At 44.3% G+C, this 23,595-nt stretch overlaps 1 protein-coding gene across 11 annotated transcripts in view; it reads left to right on the plus strand.

The window, feature by feature from the left end:
• Positions 1-23,595, plus strand: part of TNIP1 (TNFAIP3 interacting protein 1) — a 107,097-nt gene that overhangs the window by 78,755 nt on the left and 4,747 nt on the right. For 8 of the 11 annotated variants that reach the window (XM_077326546.1, XM_077326545.1, XM_077326544.1 and 5 more), the window contains 12 exons: positions 1,423-1,629; positions 3,732-3,826; positions 8,440-8,530; positions 9,192-9,281; positions 10,006-10,071; positions 10,325-10,456; positions 17,929-18,054; positions 18,303-18,425; positions 19,946-20,071; positions 21,164-21,244; positions 22,651-22,848; positions 23,098-23,188. In XM_077326546.1, coding sequence (XP_077182661.1) covers positions 1,423-1,629; positions 3,732-3,826; positions 8,440-8,530; positions 9,192-9,281; positions 10,006-10,071; positions 10,325-10,456; positions 17,929-18,054; positions 18,303-18,425; positions 19,946-20,071; positions 21,164-21,244; positions 22,651-22,848; positions 23,098-23,188 — 1,426 coding nt within the window. The remainder of the gene's footprint in view (positions 1-1,422; positions 1,630-3,731; positions 3,827-8,439; positions 8,531-9,191; positions 9,282-10,005; positions 10,072-10,324; positions 10,457-17,928; positions 18,055-18,302; positions 18,426-19,945; positions 20,072-21,163; positions 21,245-22,650; positions 22,849-23,097; positions 23,189-23,595) is intronic. The other 3 variants (XM_077326550.1, XM_077326554.1, XM_077326551.1) reach the window with 2 other exon arrangements.

The following is a 23,595-nucleotide window of genomic DNA, read 5'->3' on the forward strand; positions in this document are numbered from 1 at the left end:
TTAGTCCCTACTATCTATGATTTCTGTTAAGACTTATTTATTTTTAAATGTGCAGCCTGATTAATTAAAAGTTACATCTTAATGGATTGAAAGATTAAATGATGAATAATCGTTCTTATCTATTAACTAAATGTTGTAGCTTTAATAACTAAAATGTTTATCTGCCCTAGAATAGGGAACATGGGATTAACGTTTCATTTGAAAAACATTTGAGCATCTAGAAAAAATGGGGAACCCATTAAGACAGACATAGGTGGTCTAATGGAACTGTGGCTAACCTGCTTAATTTTGCAGCTTTAAAACTTTAAAACTGCAGCTAGGCCATAAACTTATCTTTCAGTGAAACTCTGTGCTTTCAATTAGCTGTAGATTACATTATCCTTGAAGATTTTTACACCTGCAGCCTTGAAGCTTGGTAGCTGGGCTTCCCTGGAATGTTTGAAGATAAGTGGTCCCTTTCCCAGCTGTTGCCAAATAGTGTTTTGAGAAATGGACCCTGTTATTAGGATGGATCCCTATGATGTCATCTTTTTCAGCCAAGCCCCTGATTGGTCATTATCCTTGTTGCCACTCTGATGCCCAGCATTTTATTGGCCCTAATATTAATTGGCATATGAATTTGATTGGTCTTACTTAATAAAGCCCAGTGGGACTTTTTGATAACCCCAATTTATGCCATGCATTGTCTTACCCTTTTGCTTGACCTCTTGTTTTGCTGGAACTCTGTTCCTTTTGGATTTTGTGGGTCTGACCATTTGAAACTCTGCTTGTGTTCTGTGGACTCAGCTACTCAACTTTGTAACCTTTGCTTGTGAGTATAAGTGCTTAGATAGGAGTATTAAATACCTTTCCTATTTTCATTCACTGCTGTGCACATTTCTGTTCACTGATGTGCACATTGGTTTCTGTGCACATTTATAAAAATCAAAAGATGTTTAATACTTATCTGTTTCTTGAGTGTGCCATAATGGGACCCCCCCCCCCATGCCTTCTTTGTCAGTGTACCTTTGGGGTTTGCTGAGGTCTTTCTGCTCTGGATAGGGTTGAGATGCCTTGTTTAACTACGTGATAGACTCCAAAACTGCCTCTGGGTTTTGGGTGGCTAAGAGGAAGGGCGTACTAACCAACTTTCCTGCTTTGTAATTGGGACTGCCTTGCTAGGGAAGGAATGTCACCCAGAGGTTGTCTGAGGATTTAGTTCTTCTCAGAGTTGATATCCCAACAGGTGGTGACACACAGTCTAGCAGGGCTCTCAGTGGTTGATTTGTAAAAATGGTGGTGGCTCTGATAGCAGGTAGATTCTAAAGCAATAAGAAACTCAGTCTGTTTCAAAGCACAAATTAATGAAATAGAAGGATGTCAAGCCACTTTTCTAATGTTGCATGTTGTCTCCTGTTATTCTTTTCCTGCTGACCTTTTCAGGACATGGAGCCTTTTCATAATGAGGCCAGCAACCTCCTGCTCCACCTCCAGCGCTTGGAGAACACTCTCAGCCTCTTTGCTGAGGAGTCCGATAAGAACCAGCTCTTTGCCCACCTGGGTCGGATGGCCTTGGAATTCAACCGCCTGTCCTCCAAGGTGCACAAGAATGAACAGAGGACATCTATTCTTCAGGTCCGAGGGCTGCTGGTATACGTGCACAGTTCAATTCCCTCTTCTCAGTCTTGTTTCTTATTGTTTCTCACCCTAATACGTTCCACTCATTTGGTAGATATGCCAGCACAGTTACATGCACTTGAGAGGTTTTTTACATTTATGTTATTATTGTGCTTAAACTTCATTTGTAGCCTGTCACTGGAACTCCCTAGTAAACATGGTTTTTTGCCTTTCACCCTTTACTTTCCCATCAAGATGTGAGGTACCACAGACTAAGAGGTAGTGACCTTCTGGAAGAGTAGGTATTTGTATTGTTTGTCTCCATCATGTGCATTAATGTATTTGTAAGTAACATTACTATGCCAGTAGCACATCCACAGCATCACATGTGTTAGATTCCCTTGCATTTGAATTTCCATTTATTGCTCTATTTAAAAGAATTCAAATGCATGGCTCAGTGTCATTCTTCCTGTATCACAGACATTCTTTTGCTTGTATAAGATCATATAGCGAATTCTGAGCTACACTGAACTTTGAGTTGAAGACTTCCAGATCACAACTCACAATCTATTGTTTGTTTTACACTAGCTTTGATAACAATAGCCAAACAATTTTGGAATGTGTATATGATTCCTTTCTTCTTTCTTTTTATCCTTTAGCTGGTGATTGGTGGAGCAGGTTATCCTCTCAGCCAATACGCTGCTCTAGGGGCCGCTTGATTTTTTGCCTTCCTTATAATGTTTCCACTCTTGGTTATTGGTGGCAGTAGTTTTGGCCATATGGATCGACAATCACTGGTTTCTAAGGTCTTCCTTGATCTCTTTAAGCCATGTTTTCTTTGGTGCCCGTCATTGGATCTTCCATTCAGTTGGTCGTTCTCGCCAGAGGGGTTTATGAGGCAGTCTGTTGGTGTTCATTCTGCAGACATGGCCAAACCATTGCAGTCTGCACTTTGGGTTTGTTCTTTAATTTGAGGCTGGTTGTCACATTTTGTCCGAATTGTCTCATTTCGATAATGATTCCATTATCCTGATCATATTGGAAATACTTCTGTTCACTGAAATGCTCTTCCATGTACCAAAGTCATAGCAATGGGCATGAAGCAACACACCAGTCCAAAAACAATGCCAGTCTTAAAAATGGAGTTTTAAGTAATGCATTGAACAATACCAACTGCAAGATTTATATTAAATTTTACCAAAGGGGGGATAAAAGAACAAAAATAAAAACATAAAAATTAGGTGTTGATTCAGCCATCTCTAGCACCCGGGCCTCTTGTAATGGACAGAGTGGTAGTAAAGAAAAACAGTGTATGTGCAGATGAATTTTAGGTGGCACATTTTTGTTTTCCATTTGAAGACCTCGATCTAGAACTATTGCTCAAGGGGAATGTATAAGAAGCCAATAGGACAAAGGTAGCTGCTTTACCCAAGGATGGATCACGGCCCACCTATCTGAATACTACCTGTTCTGACAGGCAGCAACTTTCTCACCATACCAGAGATGCCAGAGACTGAACTGGGGACCTTCTGCATACCAACAGGTTCTCCCAACAAATGACTGTGGCTCCTCCATCATTGATAAGGTTTTCTCTAGTATCCCTTTTCGGCTTCCAGCAAGGACGTGAAGCCTTCTGGGGGTTGTGATGCATTCCTTTAGTGAGGTAAATTGCTAAAGCATCAGAAACATTTTTTTCATAATGGCCATAAACTAGTCACTAAAATCCCTGTGTAAGGAGGAAACTTTTCACTGGGGCAAGCTGTTGTGTAATTGCTTGTTTAAGAGAACATATATGCTTTTTGCAAATAAGCTGCACAAGAGGAGTTGACAGACTGCTTGAGCCTTTGTTCCTAATAATGATGCTCATCCGTTTTTCTTAGAAATGTTCCTTTCCCTTTGGCAAACAGAATTAATAGATTAACAAGAAGTCCAGCCTCTTGTTCCTGCTGGTTTTTCATGTTAGAATGTGGAGAGGGTTACCAGAACTCTGGACTAAGAAATTCAAATTCTGCTAATTCAAATACAGTGTCTCAGTTAAAGCAATAAGTAACTTGTTGGCCAAAACTAAATGGCAAATGCATGACTTAATTCTCTCAACTGATGCAGTGTGTTTTCTTTGTCTTTTTTAAAAACAGGCATTGTGTGAGCAATTACGGAATGAGAATGAAGAGCTGAGAGCCAAGCTGGAGAGGGAACTGGAGCAAAGAAACCAAGCTTCAGAGAAGCTTAGGTGAGTGCATGTTAAACAGGAAAGGAGTGTGTGGGAAGAGAACATGATGCATAGAGCAGGCATTCAGGGGGTTTAGTTAGTTTTATAGCTTGCTGCATGTCCTCTAAAGGCATCCACAGTGGTTCACAATCAGAAAGTCAGTAAGGTCAGAGAAACACGTTGTTGTTGTTAGGTGCGAAGTCGTGTCCAACCCATCGCGACCCCATGGAAAATGATCCTCCAGGCCTTCCTGTCCTCTACCATTCCCCGGAGTCCATTTAAGTTTGCACCTACTGCTTCAGTGATTCGATCCAGCCACCTCATTCTCTGTCGTCCCCTTCTTCTTTTGCCCTCAATCACTCCCAGCATTAGGCTCTTCTCTAGGGAGTCCTTCCTTCTCATGAGGTGGCCAAAGTATTTGAGTTTCATCTTCAGGATCTGGCCTTCTAAGGAGCAGTCAGTGATGATCTCCTCTAGGACTGACCGGATTGTTCGCCTTGCAGTCCAAGGGACTTGCAAGAGTCTTCTCCAGCACCAGAGTTCAAAAGCCTCAATTCTTTGACGCTGGGCCTTCCTTATGGTCCAACTTTCACAGCCATAGATTGCAACTGGGAAGACCATAGCCTTGACTAAACGCACTTTTCTTGGCAGGGTGATGTCTCTACTTTTTAGGATGCTGTCTAGATTTGCCATAGCTTTCCTCCCCAGGAGCAAGCGTCTTTTAATTTCTTTGCTGCAGTCCCCATCTGCAGTGATCTTGGAGCCCAGGAAAATAAAATCTGTCACTACCTCCGTTTCTTCCCCATCTATTTGCCATGAATTGAGAAGGCCGGATGCCATGCTCTTAGTTTTCTTGATGTTGAAGAAACACGTTAAAACACCCTAAACCATCAGTACAAGCAATCAAAGCGTATCCAAAGCCACAATCAGTTAAAACAGTCTCAGCCAGGATGAACTGAAGGAATAGTAAAAACAATCCTGGTCCCAGCGAGGTCCCTCTCTCTCTTTCAGGAGAACAGAGCTACTTTGCAGGATGAGGGTGGCCAGGTGATCCCAAATCCCTATGAGATTTCTCAGTTATTCCCCCAAGGCCATGATCATGACCGCTGGGGTTTTAAGGTTTATCATTTATGAAGGATATTTCTCGGCCAGTTTTTCAGAGTCCTACTCGGGGCAGCTTACAATAGAAATCATGTCATACTATTAAAAACAAGCCATTAAAACACACTAATGAAAATAAATAGTGTAGAAACTATCTATAAAACAGAAACGGCGTGCAACTGCAATAAAAAAGGCAAATGCTATCCCGGGGATTATTAGGAAGGGGACTGCAAGCAAAACCACCAGTATAATAATGCCCTGTATAAATTTATGGCACAATCTTATTTGGAATACTGTGTATAGTTCTGGTCACCACATCTCAAAAAAGACATTCTAGTTGGGGCACGCAGTAAGAGCTATTGAATTGTATTGCAATGGGGGAGGCCCTTTACTGTTCGTATATTTACTTATCTGAACTGGTGTCCACCATAAGCCCAGTGGAAGAGCTCTGTCTTACAAGTCCTACGGAACTGTGTTAGTGCCATTACGGCCCTAATGTTCTCGGCGAGTTTGTTCCATCAGGCAGGGGCTAAGGTCAAAAAAGCCCTGGTATGGGTCAAGGTCTCTCGGACCACTTTTGGGCCAGAGATTTTGCACAGCGGAGTGCCCTCCAGGGGACATATTCAGGTAGGCCTTAGGTACTAAAACAGAAGAAGAGGACTGTGCCCAGTGCCACGGAGTCTACCCTACAAAGCAGTCATTTTCTCCAGGGAAATTGATTTCCATAGTCTCATGAGCTGTAACTCCAGGGGATCTGTCCTTGGGCTTTTGAATTATATTTTCCCCATGACATGGGAAGACAGTGCCACTGAGAGAAGTCCCAAATTCTCTGAACCTCAGATAGAGACACCAAACCTTTGGGTGCAATGAGTAATCATGGAGAGCAATGAGAATTCCTAGAAAAATATTGCCCCCATCATTAGTATAGACTCTCTTCAAGAAAAGATAATCAGAATCAGTAATAATTGTGGAAGGTGTAAGAACTGATCACCCACCTTCCATTCTTGGGTTCTGTGGGTGTGTTAAGTTATTGGCTTGTAAGAGCCAAACACCGTAGTGAAAAGGGTTTTTTGGCTGCTATGAAGATACAGAATTGCCTAGAAAGGTAACCCCAGGCCACAGGCCGTGTTGGCAGCCTCCTGTGCAAGGTATTAGGAGATTCTGAAGGCCTTTCTGCAAGCTGAGTTGCAAACAGTAGTTTCTAATAACAAAGGGTTCATTGTGTCTGGGATTCGGGTGGGAATGGTCAAGGTTTTCTGAGAGGCCGAAATTCAGCTTTTCAATTAGGCTGGTCAAAATAGAGCTTGACAATGTTTGCATTCATTTTTGTCTAAACTCAGATGTTACTTTAGTAACATCCTGCCTTCTAGAGGTGCTAGATTGTGAATTTCTTGGGCTCAGAGAAGTTGCTTATTGTTCCCATATTAGCCCCTGAGAACAAGACAGTGCGAATATCTGTACTGGAATACCTTGCTAATGAGATTGCTCAGGTCTGTGAACAACTTTTGTTGGGCAAACTGATTAATACTCTAGTTCTAGATCAGCAGTTCTCAACCGCTCCCATGCCATGATCCCAACTGAAGGGAATGGATTTTGTGGGAAAGGTTGTTTATTATTATTATTATTATTGTTGTTGTTGTTGTTGTTATTGTTATTGTTATTGTTATTGTTATTATTTAGATTTCTTACCCGCTGCTTTCAGAATTGACTCGTGATGGGTTACAGCAAGAATAAAACCCCACTATATAAAAACATCCTTATCCATGGTTCCTCTATATATTTGTGAAACAGCCTGGGTGGTGGAACATGTCTGGCTGTCCCGAGTTGGAATAGGGCCAATCGGTGCAGCCAGCAACACCTGATCGGCCCTGCCCCTACATCTCCCACCCTCCTTCCCTGGATGCTAGCCACATTCCTTTCAGACATTCCAGAGACAGAGAGAGACACACAGAGCCCTACCAGACTGAACACAAGCCCTCATTCCCTCCTATCGCTCCTGCTGCGAGGGAGGCAGAGAGAGACGCAGAGAGAACTGCCCCAAGCTGCTGACAGATACACATAGAGCCGCCCTTGTTGCAACGGAGAGAGAGAGAGCTGCCCCAGACTGTGCACCAGCCCTCCTTCCCTGCTACAAACCAGCCCTGATTACCTGCTATGCCTCCTGCTCCGAGGCACACTGAGACATGCAGGGAGAGGGAGAGAGAGACACAGAGAGAGAGAGATCTGCTCCTCCCAGTGTCCCCTGGGTCCTAGCACCCACTTCATTCCTGCTTGCAATGGGCTTTCTTACAAATAAAAATAAAGGTAAAGGTATCCCCTGTGTAAGCACTGGGTCATGTCTGACCCTTGAGTTGACGCCCTCTAGCTTTTTCTTGGCAGACTTAATATGGGGTGGTTTGTTAGTGCCTTCCCCAGTCATTACCATTTATCCCCCAGTTACAAGTAAAATCTATAAAACCAAATCCCAATCTGCTCTGGTGAAGGGAAAAAAACACCCCTCCCTTGACCCCCCACCCTCATCATTATCTAAGGGCCCCAATCCCCGGGGATGCCAGTAGTTCATGGTTGTGGTTGTGGAGGGGCCCCTGTGATCTCCCACGCTTTGGCCTTAGCCAAAGACCTGGTGAAAGAGCTCCATTTTACAGGCCCTGCCGCAACTGGCAGGGCCTGTAAAAGATCCAGGCTGCAACTGGCAACCAATGCAGCTGCCTCAGTACTGGCTGGATATGGGCCCTCCAAGGTGTTCCAATGAAGTCCCTGGCTGCTGCATATTGCACCAGCTGCATGGATCACTGTGGCCAGGTGTTCCGGGGACAGGTAGGGCACTAGTAGCCTTGCCTGGTGAAGATGGGAAAATGCCAGGCATACTCCTCTTGTGATCTGCCTCCATTGTAATTCAGAAGTCCAAGATCATGCCATAATTCCTAGCACATGGTGCAATGTGCTCAAGAGAGTTCATCTTGCACAGAGGCATGCTAGGAGAGAAAAAAATGGAGTGTTTCTTTTTGAAATGACAATACCAGAAGACTTGGGTTGGTCTGATTGGAATTCTCAGGTCTCTTATCGTGCAATAAAAGTATTCCAATCTTCAATGATCTGACACTGCAGAAGCCTGTCTTCTGTAATCCTGAGATCCTATTATTATCAATACTTGAATCATGCCAAATGATCCTTACATTCCAACAGCATCTATATCCATTTGAAGAAGTAAATACAATGAATACAATCATTGAAAGGAAGACTTTTTAGGTACCCAGTACATCTACCTGATTTACAACGCAATCCTGTGCAGATTTGCCCAGAAGTTGGTTCCCTGATATGCAATGGGGTTAGTGTGCAGAGGATTGCCCTGTTAATCATTGCACAGGGTGAAAGGAAGCGTGCTTCAAAACTGAAATCTAATAAAAGCCTTTGTTCCCAGATTTTGATCTAATTTTTGCTGCAATTTGTCCTGGCTGACTGCTGTAGTTCACCCATGATTTTGCATGCTTTCCTTTCTTGCACAGCTCATATGCTCTCTCTCCACTATGCAGGTGTGAGAATCTGGAGCTGAGGAAGATCATGATGATGAGCAGCAAAGAAGATGTGAAGGGGGCAGGCACAGAAAATGCAGGGCAGCTGCAGGTAAGCAGCCTTTTTGTATAAATCAGACTTCCCTCCATCCCATTTCCTGTAGCAGCAAGTGCCAGATAACTGCAGAATAACTTTGCATTGATGTCTCCATTCTTTTACTGCTTGTCCCAGGCCCTGGAGGGTTGAAGGATGTCCCGAGAATGAAAACAGTAGGCTGAATCCTACTGCGTACAGAATAACCCCCTCAAAATGAAACTTCTTCTGGAGGTGGTTCTCTGGAACAAAGTGGGATGGGCTGCAGGAAGAACGGCAACCTGCCCTCTCTGCTGTTTCGCATTAGTGCCTGGTCCATTGATAAATCTCACACAAGAGGAGATAGGGATGATTTTAGCTGATTTCCTCCTCAAGTTGGAACCCCCTGTGCTTGCAGACACAAGGACCTGTTCACCCTCAGCTGTAGCTTGAGAGGACAGGAACCAGTGGAGAGGCCTTCTTGGCCCCTTTTGTTCATAGTTTGTAAAATCCAAATGGTTCTTTCTTGGTTGTTTTTGTTAAATAGCCACAGATATTTCTCTCCTTTCCAGTTGTGTTTTGTACAAGTCACTGGTCTGAATTTTATCCATGGTTGGGGAGGGAGAGGCATTGGTGCAACTTCTGGATTTGTTACTGGGATCTTCTTGAGTTGCTTGAAAAGACCCTTTTCTGGCTTTAGAAGGGAATCGTTTTGGAGAAAGCAGGAGGAAAAATCTCTTTGGGGACAAGTGAGAAGAAAGTGAAGATACTTGAGCACCAGCGTAATGAGGTAAGCCAAACGTTGTCCCCATACAATGGAATCCAGAGCAGACGTTCTCATTGATTAGCTGATAGAGATGTGTATGTGTTTTAATGGTTCGTTTTTGTAATAGACGCGCAGTGATGGTTTGTTTGTTTATTATCTTAGCTGTAAGCCTTAGGTGGATCCTTGGAGAGGCAACATAGATATTTGCCAAACAAACACTTAAATAAAACGCACAGGAACAATCCAACATGGTATAGTGATTAAGAGTGGCAGGCTCTAATCTGGAGAACTGGGTTTGATTCCCCACTGCTTCCCATGCAGGCAGATGAGCAACAGTTCTCTTAGGGCTGTTCTCACAGCGTAGTTCTCTTAGAGCTCTCTTAGGTCTCAGCCCCATCTACCTCACAGACTGTCTGTTGTAGGGAGAGGAAGGTGTTTGTAAGCCGCTTTGAGACTTCTTCAAGTAGTGAAAAGCAGCTCCTCTTCTTCTTTCCTTAGAACCACACAAGTCGGCATATAAAATCACTTGGGTAAATTGACATTATGTTGTCTAAGCTGTTGTTTACATGCAATGTTTGCTTGGCCACCGGTGTTCAAAAGAGGCCCAAGATGAGCTAAATAGATTTTTAGCCATGTATGCTGAGCCTGAAGGAGCCTGAAGGAGGCCAGAAAGCAATGAAAAGGTGGGTTGAGCTCAAGGTCCAGTGGAGAATACCATTTATTTTAAGGTAACTGTGTTTCTTTCCAGCTGCTGGAGCTGAATAAACAGTGGGACCATCAATTCCGGTTCATGAAGCAGCAGTATGAGCAGAAGGTAATGATGGGTGGGTTCCAGCAGCATCTTAGTCAAGGGCAGCTGTGCATGTGTTCCACATAAGTGAATTTGCCTTGGTATTAAGGCTAACTGGAAAATAAACTGGATACTTCTCTGTTTATGGCAATTCCTCTGTACAGTTTTAACCGTTGCCTGCACCAAACTTAAGCATTTCTGTTCAGTGAGTGGTACTGTGTCTTCCATTATCACAGTCATAAGCTCAACATGGTTGTTGCTTTTTTCTTCTGGACAGATAACAGAGCTACGACAAAAGCTTGCCGACTCCCAGAAAGCCATCGTGGAGTTAGAGGCAGAAAGGGAGCAGAAGCAGCGCGATTTTGATCGGAAGCTTCTCTTGGCAAAATCCAAGATTGAAGAGGAGGAGGTGAATCTCTCTGAATCTTTAGGTGGCTGGCTGCCCAGCTCCTCCCAAACACATTTATTTTATTTTGCTGTGGGAACCTTTATTTAGCCTTTATTTATTTTACCCCTGCTAACCTTTTCACTCCTTCAAGGATTGCTGCCTTGTTGTGGCAAGGGGGCTTGCGTAGCTCAGTGAAGCTATAAGCTATGCCGTGCAGGGCCACCCAAGACGGACAGGTCATAGCTGAGAGCTCTGACAAAAGGTGATCCACTGGAGAATGAAATGGCAAACCACTCCAGTATCTTTGCCATGAAAACTCTATAAAGGTAAAGGTAAAGGTATCCCCTGTGCAAGCACTGGGTCATGTCTGACTCTTGGGGTGACGCCCTCTAGCGTTTTCATGGCAGACTCAATATGGGGTGGTTTGCCAGTGCCTTCCCCAGTCATTACCGCTTACCCCCCAGCAAGCAAGCTGGGTACTCATTTTACCGACCTCGGAAGGATGGAAGGCTGAGTCAACCTTGAACCAGCTGCTGGGATTGAACTCCCAGCCTCATGGGCAGACAGCTTCAGACAGCATGTCGCTGCCTTACCACCACAAGAGGCTCTGAAAACTCTATGGACAGGTTCAAAAGGCAAAACGATATGACGCCAGAAGATGAGCCCCTCAGATTGGAAGGTGTCCAATATGCTACTGGGGATGAGCAGACAGCTAGTACGAGTAGCGTCAGAATGAATGAAGCGACTGGGCCAAAGCCAAAAGGACGTTCAGTTGTGGAGGTAACTGGAGGTGAAAAGACAGTCTGATGCTGTAAAGATTTTTATTCCATAGGAACCTGGAACGTCAGATCCATGAATCAAGGCAAGCTGGACATGGTCAAACAAGAGGTGACAAGACTGAACATCAACATTTTAGGAATCAGTGAACTAAAATGGACAGGAATGGATGAATTTAATTCAGATGACCATCATCTATACTACTGTGGACAAGAATCTCGCAGAAGAAATGGAGTAGCCTTCATAATCAATAAGAGAGTAGGAAAAGCAGTCTTGGGATACAAACCCCAAAATGACAGAATGATCTCAGTTCAAATCCAAAGCAAACCATTCAGCATCACATTAATCCAGGTCTATGCCCCAACCACTGCTGCTGAAGAGGATGAAGTTGACCAGTTCTATGAAGTCCTACAACACCTTCTAGGAGCATGCCAAAAAATGATGTGCTTATCATCATGGGGGATTGGAATGCTAAAGTAGGAAGCCAAACGATAACCGGGATAACAGGCAAGTTTGGCCTTGGAGTACAAAATGAAGCCGGGCATAGGCTGGTAGAATTTTGTCAAGAGATTACAGTGGTCATAGCGAACACTCTTTTCCAACAACCCAAGAGACGACTCTACGCATGGACATCACCAGACGGTCAACACAGAAATCAGATTGACTATGTGCTCTGCAGCCAAAGATGGAGAAGATCAGTATACAGTCAGTAAAAACAAGACCAGGAGCTGATTGTAGTTCAGATCATCAGCTTCTTGTTGCAAAATTTAGGTTTAAATTGAAGAAAGTAGGGAAAAGTGCTAGGTCACTCGGTATGAACTAAATCATATCCCTGACAAATATACAGTAGAGGTGACAAATAGATTTAAGGAATTAGATCTGATAGACAGAGTGCCTGAAGACCTATGGACGGAGGTTCGCAACATTGTACAAGAGGTAGCAACTAAAACCATCCCAAAGGGGAAAAAAAACCCAAGAAAGCAAAATGGCTGTCTGAGAAAGCTTTACAAATATCTAAGGAGAGAAGGGAAGTGAAAGGCAAGAGAGAAAGAGAAATATACACCCAATTGAATGCAGAATTCCAGAGAAAAGCTAGAAGAGATAAGAATGCCTTCTTAAATGAACAGTGCAAACAAATAGAAGAAAACAATAGAATGGGGAGGACCAGAGATCTTTTCAAGAAAATTGGAGAGTTGAACAGAAGGTTTCATGCAAAAATGGGTATTATAAAGGACCAAAATGGTAGGGACCACACAGAAGCAGAAGAGATTTTAAAAAGGTGGCAAAATTATACAGAGCAACTATACAAGAGCGAGCTTAACATCCCTGATAACCACGATGGGGTAGTTACTGACCTGGAGCCAGACATCCTGGAATGTGAAGTCAAATGGGCCTTAGGAAATCTGAGCCACAATAAAGCTAGTGGTGGTGACAGCATTCCAGTTGAACTATTCAAAATCTTAAAGGACGATGCAGTAAAAGTGCTACACTCAATATGCCAGCAAATTTGGAAAACTCAACAATGGCCACAGGATTGGAAAAGGTCAGTTTACATTCCAATCCCAAAGAAGGGCAATGCCAAAGAATGTTCAAACTACCGCACCATTGCACTAATTTCTCATGCTAGCAAAGTTATGCTCAAAATCCTACAAGCTAGGCTCCAGCAATATGTGGACCGAGAACTTCCAGAAGTACAGGCAGGATTTCGAAGAGGCAGAGGAACTAGAGATCAAATTGCCAACATACGCTGGATCATGGAGAAAGCTAGGGAGTACCAGAAGAACGTCTACTTCTGCTTCATTGACTATGCTAAAGCCTTTGATTGTGTGGAGCACAACAAATTGTGGCAAGTTCTTAAAGAGATGGGAATACCAGAGCATCTTATTTGTCTCTTGAGAAATTTATATGCAGGTCAAGAAGCAACAGTGAGAACTGAACATGGAATCACTGACTGGTTCAAAATTGAGAAAGGAGTTCGGCAAGGCTGTATACTGTCGCCTTGCCTATTTAACTTGTATGCAGAGCACATCATGAGAAATGCGGGATTAGAGGAGTCACAAATTGGGATCAAGATTGCAGGGAGAAATATCAACAACCTCAGATATGCAGATGATACCACTCTAATGGCAGAAAGTGAAGAGGAACTAAAGAGCCTGTTGATGCGGGTGAAGGAGGAGAGTGCCAAAGTTGGCTTGAAACTCAACATCAAGAAAACAAAGATCATGGCATCCGGCCCTCTCAATTCCTGGCAAATAGAAGGGGAAGAAATGGAGATAGTGACAGATTTTATTTTCCTGGGCTCCAAGATCACTGCAGATGGGGACTGCAGCAAAGAAATTAAAAGACGCTTGCTCCTGGGGAGGAAAGCTATGGCAAATCTAGACAGCATCCTAAAAAGCAGAGACATCACCCTGCCAACAAAAGTGCGTTTAGTCAAGGCTATGGTCTTCCCAGTTGCAATGTATGGCTGCGAAAGTTGGACCATAAGGAAGGCCGAGCGTCAAAGAATTGAGGCTTTTGAACTCTGGTGCTGGAGAAGACTCTTGCGAGTCCCTTGGACTGCAAGGCGAACAAACCAGTCAGTCCTAGAGGAGATCAGCCCTGACTGCTCTTTAGAAGGCCAGATCCTGAAGATGAAACTCAAATATTTTGGCCACCTCATGAGAAGGAAGGACTCCCTGGAGAAGAGCCTAATGCTGGGAGAGATCGAGGGCAAAAGAAGAAGGGGACGACAGAGAATGAGGTGGATGGATGGAGTCACTGAAGCAGTAGGTGCAAACTTAAATGGACTCCGGGGAATGGTAGAGGACAGGAAGGCCTGGAGGATCATTGTCCATGGGGTCGCGATGGGTCGGACACGACTTCGCACATAACAACAACAACATTCAAAATCTTAAAAGACGATGCAGTAAAAGTGCTACACTCAATATGCCAGCAAATTTGGAAAACTCAACAATGGCCACAGGATTGGAAAAGGTCAGTTTACATTCCAATCCCAAAGGAGGGCAATGCCAAAGAATATCCAAACTACTGCACCATTGCACTCATTTCTCATGCTAGCAAAGTTATGCTCAAAATCCTACAAGCTAGGGTCCAGCAATATGTGGACTGAGAACTTCCAGAAGTACAGGCAGGCTTTTAAAGCAGAAGAGGAACTAGAGACCAAATTGCCAACATACGCTGGATCATGGAGAAAGCTAGAGAGTACCAGAAGAACGTCTACTTCTGCTTCATTGACCATGCTAAAGCCTTTGATTGTGTGGAGTACAACAAATTGTGGCAGGTTCTTAAAGAGATGGGAATACCAGAGCATCTTATTTGTCTCTTGAGAAACCTATATGCAGGTCAAGAAGCAACAGTGAGAACTGAATATGGTATCACTGATTGGTTCAAAATTGAGAAAGGAGTTTGGCAAGGCTGTATACTGTCGCCTTGCCTATTTAATTTGTATGCGGAGCACATCATGAGAAAGGCGGGGTTATATGAGTCACAAATTGGGATCAAGATTGCAGGGAGAAATATCAGCAACCTCAGATATGCAGATGATACCACTCTAATGGCAGAAAGCGAAGAGGAACTAAAGAGCCTGTTGACGCGGGTGAAGGAGGAGAGTCCAAAAGGTGGTTTGAAACTCAACATCAAGAAAACGAAGATCATGGCATCCGGCCCTCTCAATCCCTGGAAATAGATGGAGAAGAAACCTAGGTAGTGACAGATTTTATTTTCCTGGGCTGCAAGATCACTGCAGATGGGGACTGCAGCAAAGAAATTAAAAGACACTTGCTCCTGGGGAGGAAAGCTATGGCAAATCTAGACAGCATCCTAAAAAGCAGAGACATCACCCTGCCAACAAAAGTGCGTTTAGTCAAGGCTATGGTATTCCCAGTTGCAATGTATGGCTGTGAAAGTTGGACCATAAGGAAGGCCCAACATCAAAGAATTGAGGCTTTTGAACTCTGGTGCTGGAGAAGACTCTTGCGAGTCCCAGGGCCAATCAGGACAAATCTGGCTGCACCCTGATTGGCCCTATTCCAACTTGGACAGCCGGACACCACCCACCCCCTAGGCTGTTTCATAAATATATAGAGGAACAAAAATGGATAAAGGTAAAGGTATCCCCTGTGCAAGCACTGAGTCATGTCTGACCCTTGGGGTGACGCCCTCTAGCGTTTTCATGGCAGACTCAATATGGGGTGGTTTGCCAGTGCCTTCCCCAGTCATTACCGTTTACCCCCCAGCAGCAAGCTGGGTACTCATTTTACCGACCTCGGACGGATTGAAGGCTGAGTCAACCTTGAGCCGGCTGCAGGGATTGAACTCCCAGCCTCATGGGCAGACAGCTTCAGATAGCATGTCTGCTGCCCTGCCACCCTGTGCCACAAGAGGCTTTATCAAAAATGGATAAGGATAAACAATTCCTCAAATTTCTAAAATATCAAAACGAACTCCTCAGTATTTTTTTGTTTTCGGTATCTTAGTCAGTGATGTAAGATACTCTTTAACCTTTAATAATAGGTCCTCTTTAAATGCATTCCTATCAAATATCAGCAGGATGAATTCTTAATCCGATGGTAATATGTATGCGATTCAATCTTCAAATGTTTCTATGGTATCCACTATACAGAGGTCAACAAATGTAGTAAGTGTAAATGCTCTTTAGTAGTGACTATTAAAGAGCATTTACACTTGATGATGCTAATATTTGTAGACCTCTGTATAGTGGATACTATAGAAACATTTGAAGATTGAATTGCATACATATTTGATAGGAATGCATTTAAAGAGGACCTATTATTAAAGGTTATAGAGTATCTTACATCACTGACTAAGATACCAAAAACGAAAAAATACCTAGGCGTTCGTTTTGATATTTTGGAAGTTTGAGGAATTGTTTATAGTAGAATAAACTGTTCATTTGCCATTGCCAGCTTGAAAATTATTTCATTTACTTGATCAAGTTTAAAAGCCAAACTCCCTAAACCCCATGATTAAAAGTGACACATTTTGGATTTTTTTGTAATTTGTAAAAGCAGTTCTGGGTGGAATGTTTTGGATTGATGCTACAGGGCAGGGAGGAAGGCTGAATTCCACCTCCTGAACATACTCATATGCACCATTTTCCAAATATAAGTAATTCTTCCCAGCACTCAGCTGCTAATTAATCCTGCAGAGGAAAATAAACAGGTACCTGGGGGACATGGTCAGTTGAGATCAGAAAACTAGCAGAAAGAGGAGAGATTTAAAACCTGCCTTCACCAGCAACTCCCATAAATCTGCTTTCCTCACTGACCAATTCCTTGCAACCTTATAGTTTTTAATCATTTGCCCCTAAATCATGCTAGCAGAAAAATAATTTTGATGACTTTATTACCTATCTTTAATCTTACTTTTTTTCCGCGGGGGGTGTGTTTTTGCGCACATATTCTTTGAAGCAAATCACAATGATTTTAATCTTTAGATTGTTTTCAATAGTGGAAAAGACATAAAAATGCAATATAAGTATTGTAACTGCTGATAATAGAACAGTAGAATTAAGATCACCCATTGCAAGAACTGTGTTCAGTTTTGGGCACCCCAGCTGAAGAGGGATGTAGATAAACTGGAGCGTGTTCAGAGGAGGGCAACAAAGATGGTGAAGGGTTTGGAGATCAAGATGTATGAAGAAAGGTTGGGGGATCTTGGTCTGTTTAGCCTGGAGAGGAGACGACTGAGAGGGGATCTGATAACCATCTTCAAGTATTTAAAAGGTTGCCATATGGAAGATGGAGCAGAGTTGTTCTCTCTTGCCCCGGAGGGACAGACCAGAACCAATGGGATGAAATTAATTCAAAAGAAATTCCATCTAAACATCCAGAAGAAGTTCCTGACAGTTGTAGCGGTTTCTCAGTGGAACAGGCTTCCTCAGGAGGTGGTGGGTTCTCCATCTTTGGAAATTTTTTAACAGAGGCTGGATAACCATCTGACAGAGAGGCTGATTCTGTGAAGGCAAAGGGGTGGCAGATTACAGTAGATGAGTGATAGGATTGTGAGTGTCCTGCATAATGCAGGGGGTTGGACTAGATGACCCAGCAGGTACCTTCCAACTCTGTAATTCTATGAAATATATAGAGAAAATAGAAAATTCTGCTCATTCCTCATGGGGCAAGATATTGCACAAATAATGTTCTACAGCAGTGAAGAAAGGCTTATTGCAACCCAGACTATATATTGGACAGTGGACATTCTTCTGCGCTGTGCTTGATTTTTAAATATTACCTCTTGTATTCTGAGAAGAGAGAGTTGGAGGAAACTCTCCTGGAGGGGAATAAGGATCTGAGAAGGGAAGTGTGTGCATGCTGTCTTTCGGCCTCCGGACTTCCAGTGAATCACTGTGGTGTAATTCATAAAAAGTCTGATCAAAAACAGTGATGGGCTCTGAGCCTGACTAAGAAAATTAGTGGTAGATAGGTTGAATGGAACCCTTGATAGAGGAGAATTGGACTTTCTGAAACAGGGAAGGAGGAGGATAAATCTGAGGAGTGCAATTTAACCAGTTGCTCTTGGGGTAGGAATAGAGGGGGGGGGTTGCACGGAGGGGGTTAAACTTTCCACCTCACTTTCATTGGTTTCTTTTTGTTGCTCCTGTTCATTTCCATCTTATTCAGTACTAGGGAGAGGTAGGCATAGAACTGGGACCAGTGTCACCGATGTACAGCTTTAACTGTTGTATCTCCCAGGCAGAAAAGGAGAGGTACAGTGCAGAAGTGAAAGACCTCAGACAGCAGGTGAAAGTACTGCAGGATCAGCTGGTTCCAGTCACCAGGCAAAAGGAATACCAAAAGGAGATTCTTCGGCTAAACAAGGTGGGCAGCCTTGGAAGAAATAGTCCCTCCAAATCTTTTTTTCCTCCCTTTTCCCCATAGTAACTCCTGATTTCTTCCTGCCCTTCCCTCACAGTCACACACTCTCCTGGACATTAGAACGGTCTTGTTGCAACGGCTTCCCCTGGCAGATGTACTTGCCCTGGTACGAGGCTATGGTATGTCCAAAAACGTGTCCCTACAGGAAAAGACTTCCTAGCTGTTTTCTATGTCCCCTGTTCAACCCTCAGGCCTTAGAAGAAGCTTTGAACATCCAAGCCTCTGCACCTTCTGCCTCCAAGAGCCCAGTTGAATCCAGTCTGAATGTCCAACAGCAGGAGGTGTTGACCCAGAATGAACTCTTGAAGCAGCAGGTATGGGAGAGCAGGCCGAGCCTTAGCTTGAGGGGAAAGAATAACAGCACTTCAGTGTGTTTTCCAGATACCGCCTAGGGCAGCCATTCCCTTCCAGCCTTTCTTCATGACCCATCTCTATGTGCAATAATATATTACAATAGCTCTTTAGAGAGGTGTTACTTTGAGCTGTAATGTGATGTGCCCTCTTGATTTTGTATCCCTGGGCAACTTTGCCATTTCAGAAGATGCGTTGTGCCTGTGAGTAGCGTTTAAACTGTTTGTAGCACTTGCCTCTTGTGTAGTCATGATGAGAAAGGATTATGATGGGAAAGGAAAAGGGGGGCTGTACATATCTCTGTGTTGTACAAAGAGAGGCAAAGCAGTCTGTGATAACTTTTTCTCTTAGTATGTATGGGTATCACTTGTGTGTCTTGGAAAGCTATAGTGTCAGTGGACATCATATATTGTCTGTGCATATAAATAAAATGGTAAGAGGGTGATGGCAGGAGTTGGCATTCATAGCCAACTAGTCAGGTATGCTGTCCCATCCTTGATTGACTGTCTGTCCAACGAATGGACAATCAGGAAGGGTATCCCGCCCCTGGCCCCCTCCAGGTTCTCCCATCTGGAAGAAGTGCCAGCTGGTGGGAGGAGAGGGTGCAGGGCCTCGGCCTGTGAGCCCCATGGTGATGGGGAAGGAGGGAGGGAGCCCCCCACCCGTGCTCACACCCACCCCGAGCAGCCCCGGCTACAGCCCTGCCAGTCCTTGGTGACATTGCGGTGGGGATAGGGCAAGCCAGTCCCCACCAGCTCCTGTCACCCTGTGCAGCTTCGGTCACAGCCTTACTGGGCTGCAGCAGGGCTGCTGGGGGAAGAGCCAGTCCCCACCAGCGCTTTCTGCCGCCGTCTGAAAACACTCACTGAGTGCTTCCTGCCACTGCCCTGAAAACTCCTGCTTAAGCCTTGGTGCGCCTTTTTGGGACAGCAGAGGGAGGAGCAGAGTCCCAAGCAGCGCCTCCCACCGCCGCCTCAAAAATGCCCGGTGGGTGAGTCCTCAGCAAGCCTTTTTGGGGCAGTGGAGGGAGGGGTGAAGTCCTCATTGGTGCTCAATCCATTGGCCTATACAATCCCTCCCTCTTAGTTCCTGTATTTTCAAGGCTTGTAGTGGCATGAGCATCCTGAGGCTGAAGAAATGATCGTTCTCCCCTTGCTATAGGGTCATATGCTTCCTGTATTAAGGATAGCGTGTGCAAATAGCTCTGAAATAAGACTTTGGCTAATATCGATTAGCAGAACTGCTCTTAGATATATCTGAAAGTTAAAATAAGCGAATGTGGGGAGGGAAACAGTAGATTTTGGAAGAGCCTCACATTTTCAGATAGATTCTTCTCAGAGTTACAGGGCAGATTTTGAAGTTAAATGTGCACAGAATTTAAAATAATAGTGGACCCTGTTACTTTTTCTTGAAATCAATGTAGGTGTGTTTTGAGGTGTTCCCAAGTGGACCTGTGGTTTGAGTCATCTCCTCTTTTTGGTAGGTAAAGATCTTTGAGGAGGACTTCCAGAGGGAACGGAGTGACAGGGAGAGGATGAATGAGGAGAAGGAAGAACTGAAGCAGCAACTGGAGAAACTTCAGAAGCAGTTAACTCACACCAACAACCAGGTAGGTTCCCAAACTAAGAGGGCTGCTTATCTGGAGCCCCCTTGGGGAAGCCACAAGGAGAAGACACAGAGGGACAATTTTGGGGAAGGAAAGCAGAACATGCCATGCCGCTTCTGGTCCTCAGTCTTGGTACCCAAATTCTATGGTCAAAAGTAGGAAATATGGTCTTCAGATACGCAAATCCTAACTTTGGAGGAGTGAGCTACAGGAGGATCTTGCCCTCCTCCATTTTCTTCTACCCCCAAATTAAAGCACCTCCATGCCCAGAGTTGTCATTTTAAATAAACAGTAAATAAACCTTTCTTCTTATAACCCACCTTTTCAGTGATGTAAGAACCCAAGATAGCATATAATAAAATATAAAATCTTAAATAAAACCTTATTATAACAGTATAATTCAATTTCCCCCTAACTAGTCTAAAATTCTAAATGGGCGGGGTGGGGGGCAACTGTGCCCTGCAATTCCTGCATATTTTTTCCTGTAGAAAAAACATCCCCTTCCATGAAGAAGATTTCTGCTAGTAAAACAGTACTTGCCTGCCTCCCTCCCTCCCTTCCAGCCCCACTGCCACTAGCACTTTTCTAAAAGTATGGAAGATCCACTCGCAGCTGCCTGCCCTCATGTTTAGAGTCATCCTAGTGTGGACTTGAAGAGCCTCTTGTGGCGCAGAGTGGTAAGGCAGCCGTCTGAAAGCTTTGCCCATGAGGCTGGGAGTTCAATTCCAGCAGCCGGCTCAAGGTTGACTCAGCCTTCCATCCTTCCGAGGTCGGTAAAATGAGTACCCAGCTTGCTGGGGGGTAAACGGTAATGACTGGGGAAGGCACTGGCAAACCACCCTGTACTGAGTCTGCCATGAAAACGCTGGAGGGCGTCACCCCAAGGGTCAGACATGACTCAGTGCTTGCACAGGGGATACCTTTACCTTTACCTTTTTAGTGTGGACTTGCTTTCGTTGTGTCTTTTTGTATTTGTGCTGTTGCATTGTGGCTGAGCCCCCGTGCCCCAGCTAGGAAATGCACTGCTGCTCTTCAGTCTGGACAATGCCTCAGCTGCTTCTTTATTGCTGCCTCCTCTCATTGCCTCCCCTTCAGCTGCGGGTCTCTAAAGAGGAGTGCCAGAAAGAGAGAGAGGAGAAGGACAAGGTGAAGAGACTGCTCAAGCAGCACAAGCAGGTAGTGAATGATGGGCTCTTGGGCAACAGAATGGCCATGCCTCTGTGGCTTGATCCATAGGGCCCTCTGGCTTATGCAGTGGGCAGGCACAGGGAGCCCTGGATGTGGTGTTTAGAAACCAGAACCAAGCATCTCAGAATTCATTTGCCTACATAACCTTTGGTAACTTAGTTCTGTGGACATCCTCTAAATTCCTTCATGAAAATGCAAGTGCATGGAGTCAGGTTTGAGCTGTGAGTGAGGAAGTGCCGTTTCTGGGCTGGGAGCTCCAGTGGTATGGTTGCTTGCCTGCTCACCAAGAGGTGCATAACCTCTTCCCTGTACTGCTGAAGGTGTGATTCTGGAGGACAATGTAGGGTGTAAGGACCACTGCAGACTGCTGACTGGCATCTAAGGGCTTTTCTTTGTGAAGTGTGAATAGCAATGTCTTTATGCCGAAGGAGAGTTTCAAAAGGAAATACGTTTGTGAAAGTAGCAAGACTAAAACAGCTCAACAGACTAGAGATTAAGACCTATACACCACATATTAGAGGAGTTTTTATTGACATCACATAAGAAAAAGATATTTCAGCAATGGACCAAGGAGTTGGGAGTTCCTTTAACAGAAGATAGATGGGAATTTGTGCAGGGATGCTCCAGCTTTGATTTCCATGCTGTAAGCAAAAGATTGGACTTTTGGCTCTCAGGTTGAAGCCAACTTTGGGCAACCTCCTTAGGGTTTTTGAGACAAGTGGTGTTCAGTGGTGGTTTGCTATTTCCTGCTTCTGTGTAGCTTCCCTGGACTTCCTTGGAGGTCTCCCCTCCAAATACTAATCAGGGCCAACCCTGCTTAACTTCTGAGATCTGACAAGACCGGTTCCAACTTTGACTCGATGATTCTGAGGTACAGAAAAGGAATGTGACCTCCTCAAACTCAGGAGCCATGTTTGAATGGAAACTGTGTGGTGTCTCAATCACAAGACAGCAATATCTCTCCTTCATATGCCATTGTGCTTTTAAAATTTCACAGGGTTGAAATCCCTGCAGCATGATCTTACAGGTTTTGGCCTAAATGCATGGAAAAGCTGCCTATACTTGACACAGCATTTGTTTGAGGTAAAGTGGAGATGAGAGAACTATGCATCTCACCCTGAGCTCTTGGGAAGATAGATGGTCAGGATAAAAACGTGATCCCTATTCAGCACTGGAAGCCTGCCCCTGTTTCCTAATGCTGTCTTTCCTGGCAGCACTGAGATTGCAATGTCCTCTGGGTCATCCATCAACTGCACAACAAGCACAGATAAACAAAAAGACAGGACTTCAAGTACCCAATGATTCAGTAGTGGGTCTGTAAATCATTAACCTCTTATGCCCTAGATTAGAGGTACTGGCAGTGTTCTGAATGCCATGTTTTATTTCTCTTGCAGCATTCAGGTGACAGACTGCGCCCAGAGCCACAGCCGGGACCAGTGGCTCCAGTCTACCCCATGTACCAGTTCCCATGTATCCCTCCAGGCTCCCCACATGTATGTCATGGCTATGAGGACTGGCAGCAGATCCGCTACCCACCACCAGCAGTCGCAAACGAACGCCCTCCCATTCAGAATTTCCACCATTTCCCTCCAGTGAGTTAACTAAAAACTAAACGGGACAAGGGCAGAACTTGACCTTTCAAAAAGGCTGAGATTCTCAGGATTCTGCCAGATTCTGTGCAGATTCTCCAGTGGAAAGGAGAACCTTCAGACAGAATGGACAGCCTGGGTTTTGTTTTTGTCCACTGTTTTTCCTGTCTGTACATTGGTGCCATTTAATATAGAGAAATGAAGAATCCATGTTAAAGCACATGGTAAGTGTTGATTTCTTCCTCCTTTTAGCCAGAATACACTTGGGGTCCACCATGTGTCATAAAACAAAATCAGAATTCACAAGCAGTGGATGGTGCAAAACAGCTCCCCAAGGAATCCGGTAAGGCACAGATTCACACTTCTTTGTATGAATTGCTTGGGGCTTGGTTGGGTGTTACCACTACTTTCACGTCTCATGTTTAGGTGCCATGATAGCCTAAGGCTGTTGTTGTTGGTGGTGGTGTTGTTGTTAGGCCCCTGCCTGCTCCACTTGATTCAGCTGCGAGCTGCAGCCCAAAGCCACCTTAAGCTGCCTGGCCAGGAGCCACGGGAGGGGACTCTTTCAAGGCCCGTTCTTAGGAATGGGCTTTGAAGCTAGTAGTAGAATCAACTGTTCATTTGCCATCGCCAGCATGAAAACTATTTCATTTACTTGTATTACGGCTGTAATAGCCATCACCCGTTTTTAAACTTAGTCAAGCATGAATTTTGCAAGAACTGCTGCTTTCGACTGAAAGGTGAAGTTGA

This window comes from Paroedura picta, chromosome 3, assembly GCF_049243985.1.
Source record: "Paroedura picta isolate Pp20150507F chromosome 3, Ppicta_v3.0, whole genome shotgun sequence".
In the NCBI taxonomy this organism is placed as follows: Eukaryota; Metazoa; Chordata; class Lepidosauria; order Squamata; family Gekkonidae; genus Paroedura; species Paroedura picta.